General features: G+C 34.7%; 1 protein-coding gene across 6 annotated transcripts in view; it reads right to left on the reverse strand.

Moving 5' to 3' along the window:
• Positions 1-1,207: 1,207 nt before the first annotated feature.
• Positions 1,208-16,904, reverse strand: part of PMS1 (PMS1 homolog 1, mismatch repair system component) — a 98,809-nt gene continuing 83,112 nt past the window's right edge. For 2 of the 6 annotated variants that reach the window (XM_027125920.1, XM_027125943.1), the window contains 4 exons: positions 13,408-13,890; positions 10,086-10,216; positions 5,933-6,093; positions 1,208-1,583 (listed from right to left, as the gene is read on the reverse strand). In XM_027125920.1, coding sequence (XP_026981721.1) covers positions 1,419-1,583; positions 5,933-6,093; positions 10,086-10,216; positions 13,408-13,890 — 940 coding nt within the window. In that variant the 3' untranslated portion in view covers positions 1,208-1,418. Of the gene's footprint in view, positions 1,584-5,932; positions 6,094-10,085; positions 10,217-13,407; positions 13,891-16,904 lie in introns of those variants that run through there. The other 4 variants (XM_027125910.1, XM_027125903.1, XR_003436992.1 and 1 more) reach the window with 3 other exon arrangements.

A 16,904-nucleotide genomic window follows, 5' to 3' on the forward strand; every position in this document is an offset into this window, starting at 1 on the left:
CTGAACTTCTCTTTCCTCAATTTACCCAGTAAATTAAAAAGGATTACTCCCAGAAAGGTCTTCCAGAGAGGGGCCCCAAGTTATTAAAGGGAATAATGGGAAAAAAACCTCTAGTATTTGGGTTGTTGGAAACAGGACAATGTTAGGAAAAAAGTCCTGGCTACAGGTATAAATTATCACTATTTGTACCTCTTAACACAAGTGTCTTAAGAATTTTAAAATTCTCCTTGAAAACTACAGGTGGTGTGAATGTGGGGACACTGTATCCTGTATATTATTTTATATAACAAATATATTCACTAAAAATCATGTTTCAACTTTTTGTAAATTAAGTACTTTGGTGCACTTGTGGGATCTGTTTTTTTATTAAATTTTTTTATAATTTTTTAACATCTTGGGATCTGGTTTTTGAAAGGACACATGCACAATGAACACTCAATCTAAATTTTGTTAAAAATCTGTATCTTCCTATGTTCTGACAAATTTTAATCCCAGAGCCCAATAATTTCCATATAAGAGACAGCAACTTCTCAACTGTTACTCCCAAATAGAGGTAAATAGCAGGGTTTTTGAAGCTATGTTTTATCTTCTTTCTCTGAATTTCATTTTCTTACTTTTTCCCCACTCCCTCTCAATCCTACTTTACACAAGATTGATAACTTCTGCCATATATACCAGCTGAGTCTGTGATTCTCCCTGCACAGGACTGACCCATTGTATTAGGTCAGGCTGCCATAACAAAGTACTATAGACTCGTGGCTTAAAAGCACAACAGACATTTTTTCATAGTTCCAGAGGCTAGAAGTCCAAGGTCGAGGGGCTGACATGGTTGGTTTCTGGTGAGAGCTCTATTCCTGGATTACAGAGGGCCACTTTTTCTCTCTGTCCTCACATGGCAGCTGGGGTGGAGTGGTGGTGGTGGTGGGGATGGGGGGTGGGAGGAGAAGAGAGAATGGGCAAACTCTCTGTTATTTCTTCTTATAAGGGCACTAATCCCACCATGAGGGCACCACCTTATGACTTCATCTAAACCAAATTACCTCTCCAAAAGGCCCATCTCCAAATACCATCACACTGGGGGCTAGCACTTCAATGTACAAGTCTGGAGGATACAATTAGATCCATAGAACCTAGCAAATCAACCACCCAAGAATAGTAAGTATTTTTCTATTTGGAGTTTACAACCAATAATTATTATGAAGGCTGGTTCTTGAGAATAAAATGAATAGTCTATATTAGTTTATTTAAGATTTTTACAGTTTTGGAAAATTTTTTCAGTATACAAACAGGCCAGTGAATCCTTACTTATAAAACAACCATCTGACACATGATAGTACAAAGACAGTTTGAAACCCAACTCATATTATTTTATGACCATATCGATTTCAATAGTAACAAATTTTCTTAAACATATTTAATCATGTAGCTTCTGGGAGATGAGTTAAATGATGAAAAAATGGGCGACCATGAACACAGCCTTTAATTTCATTTCCAAATTGTTGCTTCATTCTGCAGATAATATCCTGGATGTCCTCTTTTGATAAGTACATGGGTAACTGTCTAGACAGACGCACTGCTTCTCCCTGTGGAGAGAAAGCCATACATTTTACTGTGATATACCCTGAAGCAGAAAACAGGTTTTTACTGGCAAGGAGGAAGACAGAAAATTGATTATATTCTTTTATTATTTACTCACTCAACAAATATTTATTAAACACCAATTATGTGCTAGTCACTGGTGTAGGTTCTAGGAATACAGCAGAGAATAAGACAAACAAGATCCTTGCTCTTCTAAAACTGACATTCTAGTGCAGAGAAGCAGAAAGATAAAAATACAAAGACAATTTCAGCGACTAATAGTGCACAAAATTAAACTGGGCAACGTGATAGAGAGTGATTGTGTGATTAGGAAAAGCTTCCTCCAGGTGACAATTAAGCTTCAATTTAAGGAACTATGATGCAAAGATGATGGGGAAAGAAAAGCATTTCAGACAGAGGGAACAGAAAGAACTGAATGGTCAGTGTGGGAGCAGCAGAGTTACTAAAGTGAAGAGATGAACAAGAAAAGGAGTTAGGCAGGGGCCCCATCACACTTTGGGACAGGGTAAGCAATTTGGCTATTAATCTGAATGCACAGGGAAGTAACCAGAGGGTTTTTAAGCAAAAGCCTGACATTCGTTTCACATTTTAAAACAATCAGTCTGGCTACTTTGTGCAGTATGGCTTGAGGCAGGTCAAGAAGAGAAGCAGGAGTCTTGCAGGCAATCACTGCAGTCCTGGTGAGAGCTGTTTTTAAAAATTAATTAATTTTATATATATATATATATTTTATTGAGCGTAACATACAATATTATGTAAGTTACAGGTGTACAATATAGTATTCATAATTTTTAAAGGTTACGCTTCATTTACAGTTACTATAAAACCTGGCTATATTCCCTGTGTTGTACAGTATATCCTCGTAGCTTATTTTATAAGCTAATCATTAATCCCCTACTCCTATATTGCCTCTATATTACCTCTCCCCACTGGTAACCACTCAATTGTTCTTTATATCTATGAGACTGTTTCTTTTTTGTTATTATATTCACTGGTTTGTTGTATTTTTTAGATTCCACTTATAAGTAATATCATACAGTATTTGTCTTTCTCTGTCTGACTTATTTCACTTAGCATAATACCCTCCAAGCGCACCCATGTTGTTGCAAATTTTCCTTCTTTTTTATGGCTGAGTAGTATTCCATTGAATATATACCATATGATAACCTCAACAGATGCAGAAAAAACTCTTGACAAAATTCAACATCCATTTATGATAAAAACTCTCTAGAAAGTAGGCACAGAGGGAACATATATCAACGTAATAAAGCCCATTTATGACAAACCCACAGCCAACATCATACTCAATGGTGAAAAGCTGAAAGCATTTCCTCTACCATCAGGAACAAGACAAGGTTGCCCACTCTCACCATTTTTATTCAACACAGTATTGAAAGTTGTAGCCACAGCAATCAGATAAGAAAAATAATAAAAGGAATCCAAATTGGAAAGGAAGAAGTAAAACTTGCACTGTTTGCAGATGACATGATGCTATACATAGAAAATTCTAAAGATGCCACCAGAAAACTACTAGAGCTCATCATGAATTCAGCAAATTTGCAGAATACAAATTAATATACAGAAATCTGTTGCATTTCTATACACTATCAGAAAGAGAAATTAAGGACATAACCCCATTTACCATTGCATCAAAAAGAGTAAAATACTTAGGAGTACACCTACCTAGGAGTACACCTACCTGTACTTGGAAAACTATGACACTAATCTAAGAAACTGAAGATGACACAAACAGATAGAAAGATATACCATGTTCTTGGATTGAAAGAATAGTTAAAATGAACATACTACTCAAGGCAATCTATGGATTCAATGCAATCTCTGGTGAGTTTTTGACTAGGGAGATAGTAGTGGAGATGGAGGGAGTTATAAAAGACTCCTGACATGAGTTGGAGGTAAAGTCAAGACTTGCTGATGGACTGGTTATGAAGGATGCAGAATCAAGGATAATTTTTGGTATGGTAGTGCTATTTTCTGAGTTAGGGAAGACTGACAGTTTGGGGGTAAAATAGCATTAGTGAAGTTGGCTTGTTTTAAGATTTATTTTTTTCAAAAATTGTTTTACTTCAAAGATCCTGAATGCTAACATTATTCTAACCACATACTCTCTCCCATTATCTTTCAGATCATCCTACTTCCTTTATTCCAACTAAATCTATTCTTCTTCTTCACTTTGACCTTTAATCTCCTCAATCCTTCCTAATTCTCCTGGCCCACAAGCACCCTTCTGTCATCTTTCCGTACTTCAGGTGTGAATAGTTAGTGAGGCATTAAAGATACTATCTCTAGCTTCGCTTCCTGCATTCCCTCTAGATTCCAACTAGAATCTAAGGGCAGGTTCTTACTAGAATCTAATTCATTTTTATATCCCTCTAGGATTAAACAGTTTCTTATATATAATATGTGTTCAAATTTCGTTACTCACCCTTTTTTTCTTACACCATATTCCTCTTGCTAATCCTTACCCTTGGATAAATTCTACCGAGCATTGTTGGAGAATCACAAAACTCGCTGGCTGGATCCAATACCAGTATTGGCTCTTATGAGCCTTTAATGTCATTTGAATATCCTGTTCTTCTCTAATCAACCTTCTCTTGAAGTACCTGCAGCTCTTATTTTCACATCGTTTCCAATATACTCAAATCCTCAAGTGCCTCCCCAGCCTCTTCACTCTCAGCAGATAACCTCTCCTATTTCATTACTACATATATCATACATGACTTCTCTCAAGTTTACCTCAAAATATTCTTACTTTCACTTTAAAGCTCTCCCCTCGTCTGCTCTTTATTCAGAGAATGGTTTCACCTTTCTAAAGCTTATATTGTTAACTCATCTCCCTTCCTGCCTCTTCTGGAACATCTGCTCTTCAATCTTTTACTGTTAAGACTTTTTCAATGAATTCAATACAAATATGTTCTCTTTTTGTCCCTTCACCACCATGTAACTTGCTGCCTACACTTTTCACCACTGCTCCCACTCTTTCACTATCACTACTACTTTTCCGTTATGGCTCTCTTGTAGGATATAACTGCCATCTAGCAGCCACACCTGCTGGTCTTCTAGCAACTATACCCTATAGAGAATGTGATACTACTTATTTTTAAGTTTCTTTCCTCCCTTGACTTGTATATCCACTCCTCCTTTGATTCTTTTTTTACTCTTCTATCGTTATCTTCGATTCATCTTATTCAGCTTGACCGTCAATGGAAGCATAACTATGGTTCTGACAGAAGTTCTTTTCCTTAGACTATTCTCCCTAAGAATCACATCCACTATTGCCTTAACATAATGAGAGGTACAGTATTAGTAAAAGTATTTGTAACTAATCCCAACCATTTTTTCCTCTTATTTCTGAAATCTTACTTCTTCCCATGTTGTTCTTCGATACACAAAACACTACCCACAACTCCGTCAACCTTTATTTAGTTTATACCAACTCCTTCACAAGAAAAGTTCCAGGTCCCTAGAAACTATCAGTGTTGAATTGCCTCCACAATAGCTTGGCAAGTTCCATAGGACAAACCTCTTGAAGTATTCACAGAACGCTACTGACTATAATCTTCAGGAAGGGTAAAGAATGGACTTTCCTGTTGAGGAAATCTGACCCTCAGAATTCACGGCCCACCATGATCACAGTCTAAACAAAAATGACTCATTTTTTAAAAGGAAGAAAATAAACTTTATTATTAAGTTCAAAATAACACGAGTCAACCTTGAGGGACAGAACCTCAATACAGAGACAATCACTATTGTTTTACCACCAAATGCCCAACACTTGGACATTTAAAACTTTATAACCTGCCTCCATCCTCTATTACTTTTGAATTTATTTTTTAATCCACTTTTACTTCTCATTTGTGGTAGATACTGCTAGAAAATGAAAATTTCCATTTATTCAGTAATCTACATTTTTCATTCCCCCTCCCCTCTTTTGCTCTTGAAGAGATCAGGGCTTAAAATCACATTACAGTTCTTTTTAGACAAGTGTTTGGTATCAAGGTGGAGCAATTTTGAATCCCTTCTAAACAAAACAAAACAAAACAAAAAACTTCACAAAGTGTCTCATGCATAAGGCTCTTCCTCAATATGTATTCAAGAAATAATGTTATAGTAAGGATCCATGATAGAGTTTACCACACCCAGTCCATGATGTGAAACTTCTAATGGAGTTTTTTTTTTTTAAATAGTATTTCCTCTTGCAAACAGATAATAAGCCTTATAGAAACTTTACTATTTTGAAACCATTTACTATTTTATTAAGGAAAAGTTAAGTATCTTAAAACCTAGACAATCTACATAAGCTAATAATGCATACCTCTAAATAACTTATCACTTTGCGAGGTCTACATTCATAAACTTCCTTTGCATTTTTGTTTAATATAGCGTTAAGAATTTCTTTTAAATCCATCACTCCATAGAATGGAAGACAATTAGCCATTCCTTCTATTTCCAAGTAGTTTTCAGCAATGGAAACTCCTAAAGGAAAAAAATAAATAAAACCACATATATAGTTTTGTTTAAACTATATTCCAGAAAATGTCTATTAAAAACAAAATCACTGTTAGAGTATTTAGTTAACCTTCATTAGAATTTAATAGAGTCAGGAAAAAGTTTTGTTCCTTAGTTGAAGAACAAATAATAATTTCGCATAGGATTTCACATTCACATTAAGTCGTAAGTGCTCGAAAAAACCACATGTGCTTTACATCATTTAATTTAATCTCAGTTACTGTTGTTCTGTTCCCTACATTTATTTAGAACATTTCTTACTTTGGAGAGAAAATGGAGCCCCATTATTATTTATTAAAATAAAACTGGTTTAAATGTTTTAACAACTGCTGCTGTTCAAATTCTATCCTACTGGTTTAATATCTAAAAACATGAATTATTTCTATGATTAGTTTAACTTAACAGGTTATTATAAAAATACTCACATAGTAACTTATTTTCTTCCAGCTTTATTGAGATATATTTGACATATAACACTGTGTACGTTTAAGGTGTACAAAGTGTTGATAAACACACATATAAACTACAAAATGACTACCACTATAGTAACTTATTAATATATTAGCAATTGGAGGAAATGAAATACTAATGTTTATTTTACTAGAATAATGTTTAAATCTGACATATTATCTATTATTTAAACTAAATAATTTAGTGATTAAAATAAAACTAAAAAGTAGTAACATGAGTGGATATATAATGGGGTGAAATATCCATAACAGCATATATTCCCAAGCATCAAATTTGGCTTTAGAATGCATTTTATGATTTCAGAAAATAGCAGAAATTTGTTTTCTTTGGTTATATCTGTGTAACAGTGTTCTTAATATTGGAGACCACAAAATGTTACCTATAAATACCTATAAGTAAAACAAACAAACAAACAAAAGCAGAAATTTGTTTTCTTTGGTTATATCTGTGTAACAGTGTTCTTAATATTGGAGACCACAAAATGTTACCTATAAGTACCTATAAGTAAAACAAACAAACAAACAAAAGAGACAGTCCCATGTTGGTAAGTGGTAGCTATCAGTGGAAAAATTTTAAAAGAGGAGTGATGTAGCTTGAAGAGTTTCAGGTCCTGAGATGTCAACGACCCTATTCCTAACCTGTTCCCAGTTACAGACTAGTTCCTTGACCTGAATGCAGATGAACTGGTGGTATACTAAACAGAGAAGGCATCCTAATGTTATTCCCTGGAAACAACTGGAGAATAATATAAGAAGATACATAATCAAGTGTTAAGGGGTAAAATACAGAGCTCAGTGAAGGAAGACAAAATGAGAGTTTGAGCAACCAGGGGAACTTAAATGGGACTTGAAACAGGGTTTAGATAGGCAAAGAGGAAGTAGCAGAATATTCCAGTTCACATCTTTTTATACAGAGAGTAAAATTTATCAGTCAAGAGACTTTTCACTATTGCTGCTTCTGTACCATTTACAGTATGATTTGACTGAAAAGTCTAATACTGTCTACATGAATGCTGGAAAATTATACACATTTCACAGAATTATTTGTGGATATGGGTAAAAAGTATATGGCAACAAACAAGGAAACTGAGCAATATTTTAATATCTGTGCTTGCAAAATTTAGATATGAAAAACTTAGGGACATTTGGAATCACGTTCAAGAAGTTTCCATAAAATTCTGTGAAATGCTTCCCAATTTCCCGAAAATACTTCAATAAGTGGTTTGACAAGTTTTCAGTTCCTAAAATGTGTAATTCTTATTGATACAGAACAAAAGCTATTCTCATTAACAAGCAAAGTTCTTAGGGTCACATTCAGAATCTTTTTCCTTAAAGCCAGATGTATTCTTCCTCTTTCAAGTGCTTTTATCTAAAGATGTTTTATGACAACTGGCAAACTGCTGATCAAAAGTTAGTCCAATACAACAAAACTCTCACTAAAAGACGAAGAAATGGTCTTTAAGAAAACATGACATAAAAATTAATGAATGAAAAAATGGTTTTAAAAAAAATGAAGAAAAAAACGAATGCCTTTAACTTGATCTGTTACTGAGAAGAGAAATAATGCTGATGATAATCGAAGTAAAGTTAATTCCGATCAAATCAAGTCAGTTCGCAGATGACTGGCTTATTCATTTCCGTATCTTTGGTACCATGCAAAGTACCTGGCATTTACAGGACTTAAAAACATTCTCTACAAGCTGAGAGCTGAAAGCATCTGTGACACAGAAACTTACTGGGTAACTCAAAAACAAACATGCTCTTGGAACAGGCAGGGTAGTTATCCTAACTTAAAAAAAATTGTTGTGATAACATCTTTCATGAAAAAAAAAGTACCTGCCACCAATGCCAAATAGTTAATTAGGAAAATAGATTAAGAAAAAAATATCTTGCTACACACACGTCAGGACTTCTGACGTTTTAAAAATTTATTTGAAGTATGAAGCAAGGAGTTTATGTATGTGTATACATAAACTCCTTGCTTCATACTTCAAATAAATTTTTAAAACGTCAGAAGTCCTGAGGATGAAAGATTTCTAGGAGGACCAAAAAAATGACTACAAGTCAGTTCAGGTCAGAAAGGGGGTGCTGGAAGAAAAGAGAATATCTGAATACATACCATTGCCGAGTACTATGCTAATTTACCTAAGTACCTAGTTTGGTGCTAACAACTTCATGAAGTAAATATATCAATTTTAATAGGAAATCAACATAAATTAGTTAAGAGTTGGTTTTAAAGGCAGATTGCTTGGGTTCATATCCTGGTTCTACCACTAGTCTGTACCCTTAGGCAAACTTAGTTTCTCCATGCCTCAATTTTTCTATTTATAAAAAATGGGCACAGTAACAGAACCACAGGGCTATTAGAAAGATCAAATGAATTAATACATTTAATACTTAGACTACTGCCATGCACATAATAATTATTAGTTGCTATTGATGAGGTAACACTGAGGCCAACTGACTTTACCTACAACACATGTTTTTAAATGGCAGAGGTGGGATTTGGACTAACACTTCACTCCAAATCTAAATATCCAGGATTGAGGTTAGGAGGAAAGAAGTTCTGGGTAGGTTTTCTTAAAACTGCTAGTCAATAAAGTTAAAGTTTGGAACACCAAAGCATTTTCTGTATGTATTCCATTTCATGGTTTTGTACATTGTTTTTACTTATTTTCTTCTCATGTCTCAGTAAAAGAATCCTTTAAAAATTTTCTACATTGTTTTGTTTTTGTACACTTTGGTCATGGCAAGTTTAGGGGAGGGTGGAGGAAGGGACAGTGGAATCACTCTTCCTGGTACCTTTGTGCTGCTTGATACCAGATGAAAGCAAAGTAATAGGACAAGACTGGCCTAGGTAGCTAGGGCAGAAGGCAGTTAAGTATGGAAACTATGAAAGAACAGAGAAGGGGCCAGCCAGGAAAACTGAAGTCTCCTAGCCAGAAGAATTTTCTTTTTTCTCCCCACCTAGTGAATTTCCACAGTAAGCAAACAGTATTATGACAGGTTTTTTAGCAAAGCCATGGAATCAAATCATCCACTCTCCAAACAGTAAGACTGTTGATGCTACACATCTAACTGGCAAAGCAAGTAAATGCTTTTAAAAAAGGAAAAGAGATGTTTAATTTTGTTAGTCAATTCTAGTACCCTACATGTCTATTTCTGCTTCATCATCTAAGGAGTATTTAATAATTTAGTTAGACACAGCAGGCAGTTTGCATATTGTGACAAAGGATGGCAAAAATTACAATTACTTGATTAGTTATGGAAATGCTAAAATACAAGGCAGTGGACTGAAAGAGATGCTAAACTTGCTTGTTTCAGGCAGAGGTGACCTTTCTGAAATATGACTGTTTTTACAAAGCTGACACTGTACTTTTGGTGAGACAAAAATATACCGTGATATCTGTAAATTACAAAACTCAAAAGTAACTTTTGGAACAAGACTTATTTTTCCAAGTCAGGAAGTATTAAACCACATTATCATACCTGGTATCAATTTTATCTTGAAACCATTTGCTGTGAGACGAGGATCGGACAGGTAAGTTGATCCACTGTATCTTTGGTCATCTGCTGTCATTTTATTTAAAATCTCTAAATAATGAGATCCATTAAAAAGACTGAAAAAGAAATTATGGCCCTTTAACTTATTAAATACGTAAAGTGAAATAAGAGAATTTACAGAGAAAAGTTAATCCGACGGCCCTTTAAAAAGTGTTATTATCACTAACCAAAATACAAAGGTATAAGGAGCCCTGTGAGAAACTTTACCTTTTTACATTTCTGTTAATACTTCGTAGACCTACCATATATACAGTGTACAGAAAGGAGGAAGAATAGACACAAAAGACAGTTTCTATCTTCTAGAATGTTATACAAACTAAATGTGAAATTTAAAAAGTACTCTCTCTATAATACAAATGAAAACTTTATTTATAAATAATGCCATTTTATACCTTTATTTACAAAGACACATTGTCAAGTTATTGATGTAGCCCATCCTGTGTAATAGTCTATTGCTAGTCAAGGTTTCTTCAATAAGAAGATAAGCATGTATCTTTTTCTCCCAAGAACTTATAAAAGTAATTCAGGGCTTGGGAGAGATACCTCCAGTATACTATAGGCATGGTATGTTTGCCAAAGGTGGCATATGCTGAGTGGTACTAGCCCTAAACAAAATTTTGAGGTGGCCAACGATTATCTAGGGCACAAATTAACGTTTCATGCTGGTTTTAGGCTTGGTCAGGTGCTTCGTAACATGTTATTTACAGTAATGTGTCGGCTACAGTTGACACCTATGTAAATAAGGCACTGTTCTATATTCTATCCAGTGCAGGATGATGAGCTGCTACTTCTTCATTAAAATCTTGTACCCCTTGAAAATTAAATGAATAGATGATGTCTTTGCTTATCACCTCTGAAAGGTTGAGGACCCCACTGGCTATAAGAGCAGATATCATGGAGAGGAGAACTTTGGCTATATAGCAGATGTGCGCTGTCTGGTCTAACCCAACATTGAGAAGATCAATCTGAGAGCCGGTGGCGGTGGTAGTGGTGGTGATAATGATATAGTATAGAAATTAGTGGTGCAGGGTCTACAGTTACTGTCAAGATTGGAATGCTGGATCCACTGCTTATATACTGACTGTATGAACCTTGGTAAGTTACTTAACATTCTGTGTTTCCGTTTCCTCGTTAAAATGTGGATACCTCTCATACAGTTATTGTGAAGATAAGATCATGAAAGCAAGGGGCTTAGTAAAGTTCCTATCATATAGTAAGAGCTCAATAAATATGAGCCATTATTGTTATTATTATTGAGCTCTTACTTTGTATTTTATAATCTCTAAATTATATACTCCGTTGAGAGATAAACTACACAACCTGCATTAGAACTCTGACACGAAAATTGAGCCCAACCCATAATTACCTTCTTTATGACACAGTTTTTAAAAACTTATATTATTAACTGTGATGGGGATGTCATATTTCAGAAGAAAGGTGAAAACAATTTTGAATTAAGCTTTGTTGCTGTCCATGTTCAAATAAGAAAGATTTATTCTCAGGCCAGTATGGACCCCAAATAATAACTTTTAATTTATTTGCTTTTAAATAACAGAATGCCACAAAGAAGAATATTTTTAAAAACCTATAATTCATAAAGCACAAAAATATTTTTGAGATCTAAATGAAAATTTACGAATACCATTTAGAAAAGCAGTGGAGTATACAAAATACACCTTAGCTCTTTTTAAGTGAAGAAAAAGAAAAGTACTATCAGATTTTTGAACTGTTTTAATTAAGCCTAAGGCTGTATTAATTCTTTTTAATTCTTTCTTTGACAGTTTCCTAGCTGGTCTTAAAAGAAAACTGTAAAAGACACTGGGTTTTAATTACTGTGATTACTATTGCCTTAATTAAAAAGATAGCTTTATCAAATGTTTTTTTGGTTCTGGCCTGTTTTTCTTTCTGGAGGCAGGGTCTTTAACACAAGGGTTTAAATACATTTTTTAAATGATTTCTGATTTATTCTTGTAAGTCTGAAACAGAACGTTGGCCTCCAAAACAAATTGTCATCTTTTTAATTTCAGGTTTTTATCTCCTTTGTCATAAATATAATTTCTTCTACCTATGTCAGACTAAAAAAGAAATATTAAGTACAAAAAAGTAAAATGTTAGTAGATTATTTAACAGTTATTTGTTTTTACAGAAAACAATTTGCTCACATAGGATATGAAAAGGAAATACCCCCATAACAATCAATAATAAAGTTAGTTCAGGCAACAATCATCAATGGATAAAACCATTAGATGGAAAGGTTATTGGGGAACTTTAAGATGGAACATCAGGTGGTCAGCAGCTGAACCCAGTGATAAGTGCCTTTTGATGTGATGAAATATGAAGCACATAGCACCACCTATTAAGCAGTCTTACCAGAAAGTAGAATCTAAATCTATTCAATCCTCCTGAGCTAACTTCCATTTAAAAATGGGAGAGGGAAAAACAAGTTAAACACCATCACAAGAAAGCAAGAGAGACAAATAGAGACAATGGGATATCCCAATGAACAAGCAACTAAGAATCTACATTAACGGTGTGATACTAGAAGAGATTTAAAATACAAAGCAAAATGTAATGGTTGGACCTTGTTTAGATATAAATTAAACTTAATTTAAAAACTATAAAAAGACATTCTGAGACAATGAGGAACAATTCCAAGGAATTAGTATTGTGTAACGCATGAAAAAAGGCATTGTGGCTAAGAAAATGGCCATTTTAGAGAGAAACATACTGAAAATTCTAAGGATGGGAATCATTCTAAATCCTTTAGCAAAAGGAAAAACATACATGTGTGTATGTGTGTGTGTGTGTATATATATATATATATATATATATATATACACACACAAAAACATACATACCAAGGACAGACAGTAAATGTGGCAAAATCTTGGTAATTGTTGATAAAGGCATTTATTGAATAATTCTGTTTTGGTATATGTTTAAAATGTTAAAACAAAGAGTGCATAATGAAGAAGAGTCATGGCAATCCAATGTCAGGACTACCCTGGGGAAATCACTAATGTACAGGGGGGAACTGAGCTTGATATTTATTAACTGCAGAAGTAAACTATCTAGAATATTCTAAAATTATTTATTTAAAAACAATTCCATTAAATATGTGAAATCAAATTACAAAAATTTCTTTAAATAAATACCACTTTTCCCTGCTAGGAAACACTTTCAACTTTTTACCTTCAATTTCATTAAATGTTCTTAGAGTAAAAAAAATTATATTACTTCACCATACCTCTCTGTCAATATAATTGGCTTTTCGAGCGGCTCTGCAGGAAGTTTGTGATTCTCAAGAAGTCTTTTAAATAGCAGCGCTTCTTCCACTCTGTATGGATTTAATAACATTATCTCTGTTTTGGATGTAATTAGCCACGCATCAGGAAACTTGAGATTGTGGATCAAGTAAGATTCGTCCTTTTCTTCTAAGTCAAATTTCCTATGTTTATCAGAATTCTTTTTTAAGTTTTCCATAGAAAACGGGATCTGAACTTTTTTAATGTTTTGGGTTTTTTTTTCAATTTGGGACTGAAAGAGCTCATCAAGTTTTGGCTGATTAGATAATGAAGTTTTCAACTTGTTCTTCTGTGCCAAATTCCATGCGCTGGTGGGTTTTATCCTTTTTTTGCCATCTTTTAATGATACTTGTGACTCCTGTTCAATGGCTCTCTTGATTTGCCTATTGTATCTTTCCAAGTCTTTAGTAGCCTTCTCTTCATATCTATGAATAGAGATAAAAAAGAACTAATGAAGTCATAATGAGAAATACATTAACCATCCGAAGCAAATTTTATAAAAAATAAAGAGCTGGCATTCCAGGTTCAGTAACTACAAAGGAGTTCGTATTGGATTAACCCACCTTAATATAACCATAAGCTCTGAACAAAATACAGAAATCAACCACTTAAAATAGGCACTGAAGAGCAATGAAAAGCATGCAGAATTTGGAATGGATTCAACCCTTGAAAAAAAAGAGATCCACATTTATACCACTTTTACCCAGAGGGCAGTCCCCAGAGCATTAAGGAAGAGTAGCAAGAACTCAGTCAGAAAGCTGCACTCTTATTAGACTGAGTCATCAGAACACAGAACTCCCTGCTTCCAAAACAGCTGGAAATTGAGGGAGAAAATCCCGTGTGAGAATCTAGAGGAAAATAATCACTAGAAGGCTAAATAAGCTAAACAGAGATTTCAGTGGCTGCCTGCTGCAGGAGAAACAGAGTTTGGAGTTTAAATCCCACATAATTAGATGACTTGGAAAACACTTTGGGCTTTCAATTAAAACTGGAGGAGGGCTACATCTTACGTCTTAGGGGTAAGGAAACAAAACAAAAACAAACAAACAAACAAAACAAAAAACTATGTTCTAGAACTAAGGAAGCTGCCCTAGGACTAACAGCAAAATTTAAACAGTCTTTGCCTAAGGAAGTGTAAAACAAAGTCTCCATAAGCTCCAGGTGATCTGTCAGCAATTTAAATGCGTGGTAGAACAAAACCCAACACTTTTCGGAAGATAACAGAATCCAGAGTTTCTACAACATATCAACCACAATGTCCATTATACAAGCAAAAGTTACCACTCAAGCAATAAAAAAGGAAAATGTGAGTTATGGTAAAGAGAAAAAGTGGACAGTAAAAACCAACCTCAAGATGATGATGTAGATGTCGGAACTGCAAAAAAAAATTTTTTTAATTGGTCTTTACATATATTTAAGGACTTAAGAAAAAGATGATCACAATGAGAGACTAGAAGAGGTAATCTCAACAGAGAAGGGAAATTATAAAATGAACCAAATGGAAATGGAAATTCTAAAACTAAAAAATAGAATATCTGAAATGAAAAATTCACTGGGTACACTTAACAGCAGATAAGAGATGGCAAAAGAAAGGATCAGGAAATTTGAAGACAGATCAAAGGAAATTATCCAATCTGAACAACAGAGAGAAAAATGATTGAAAGAAGACTGAAAAAACACTTCAGTGACTTATGGCAAAACAAGCAACCTAACATATATGTAATTCGAGTCCCAGATTAAAAATATAAAAGTAATGGGGTAGGGACGTCCCTGGTGGCACAGTGGCTAAGAATCTGCCTGCCAATGCAGGGGACATGGGTTCGAGCCCTTGTCCGGGAAGATCCTATGTGCTGCGAAGCAACTAAGCCCGTGAGCCACAACTACTGAGCTTACGCTCTAGAGCCTGCGAGCCACAACTACTGAGCCCGTGTGCCTAGAGCCCGTGCTCCACAACAAGAGAAGCCACTGCAATGAGAAGCTCTTGCACTGCAATGAAGAGTAGCCCCCGCTTGCCGCAACTAGAAAAAGCCTGTGCACAGCAACAAGACCCAATGCAGCCAAAAAAAAAAAAAAAAAAGTAATGGGGTAAAAATATTCAAAGAAATTATGGCTGAAAGTTACCCAATTTGGATAAATGCAACATTTTACAGATTTAAGAAGGTCAGTGAACCCCAAGCAGGAAAAATGCAAAGAAATCCACAGCTTAAGTACATTAGAATCAAACTGCTGAAAACCAAAGATAAAGATAAAATCTTAGAAGTACAGAGGAAGAAAAAAAAAGATGTTACAAAAAAGGAGCACCACAACAAATGATGGATATAACTTCTCATCATAAGCAATGTAGAGCCAGATAACAGTGAATAACATCTTTTAAGTGCTATAAGAATCCAGGATTCAATTATATCCATAAAAATTTACTTCAAACTTGAAGATGAAACAGACATTTTCAAAAAGAAAGCTGAGATCTGTTGCCAACATAATTACATTATTAAGAAATGTCACCACATGGAAACTCAGATGTATAGGAAAAAATGATGAGCACCAAAAATGGTAACTATGTAGGTAAACAGGAAAAAAAGAAAAAAAGATCTTTTGAAAAATTCTCGTATTTCTTTGAAAGATAACTGTTTAAATTTTAGAAGTAATATTTAAAGATGCGGTTTATTTTTACGTAGATGTAAAATATATGACACCAACTATGTAAAGGACAGGGGTAGTAAGTGGAATTATACTTGGAACATTTTTATAGTTTATGTGAAATGGTATCCTATTTTTTAAATAAATAATTAATTAATTTTATTTATTTTTGGCCACGTTGGGTCTTCGTTGCTGCATGCAAGCTTTCTCTAGTTGTGGCGAGTTGGGGCTACTCTTCATTGTAGTGCACGTGCTTTTCATTGCGGTGGCTTCTCTTTTTGTGGAGCACGGGCTCTAGGCACGCAGGCTTCAGTAGTTGTGGCATGTGGGCTCAGCAGCTGTGGCTCGTGGCCTCTAGAGCACAGGCTCAGTACTTGTGGAGCACGGGCTTAGTTGCTCCGTGGCATATGGGATCTTCCCGGACCAGAGCTCAAACCTGTGTCCGCTGCATTGGCAGGTGGATGATTAACTGCTGTGCCACGGAAGTTCCTAAAATGGTACCCTATTAACTCTAAGTAGATTATGATAAATTAAGGATGTATAATGTATTCCCCAGAGCAAAAAATAAGGCAAAGCCAATAGAGGAATTAAAATTAAATATGAAATTATATTCTTTTAACCCTAAAGAGGCTGCCTCTCTCCTAAAACAAGGAGGAACAGAGGAACAAAACTGAGAAGGAATAGGAAAATGGTAGACCAAAACACAACCATATCAATTAATACATTACATGGACTAACTATTGCATTTGAAAGGCAGAGTCCGTCAGACTGAATTTCAAAAGCAAAATCCAGAGATGTAAAG

The sequence above is a fragment of the Aethalodelphis obliquidens genome, unplaced genomic scaffold (assembly GCF_003676395.1).
Source record: "Aethalodelphis obliquidens isolate GAN/ISIS:26980383/991018 unplaced genomic scaffold, ASM367639v1 scaffold2, whole genome shotgun sequence".
NCBI classification, from domain to species: Eukaryota; Metazoa; Chordata; class Mammalia; order Artiodactyla; family Delphinidae; genus Aethalodelphis; species Aethalodelphis obliquidens.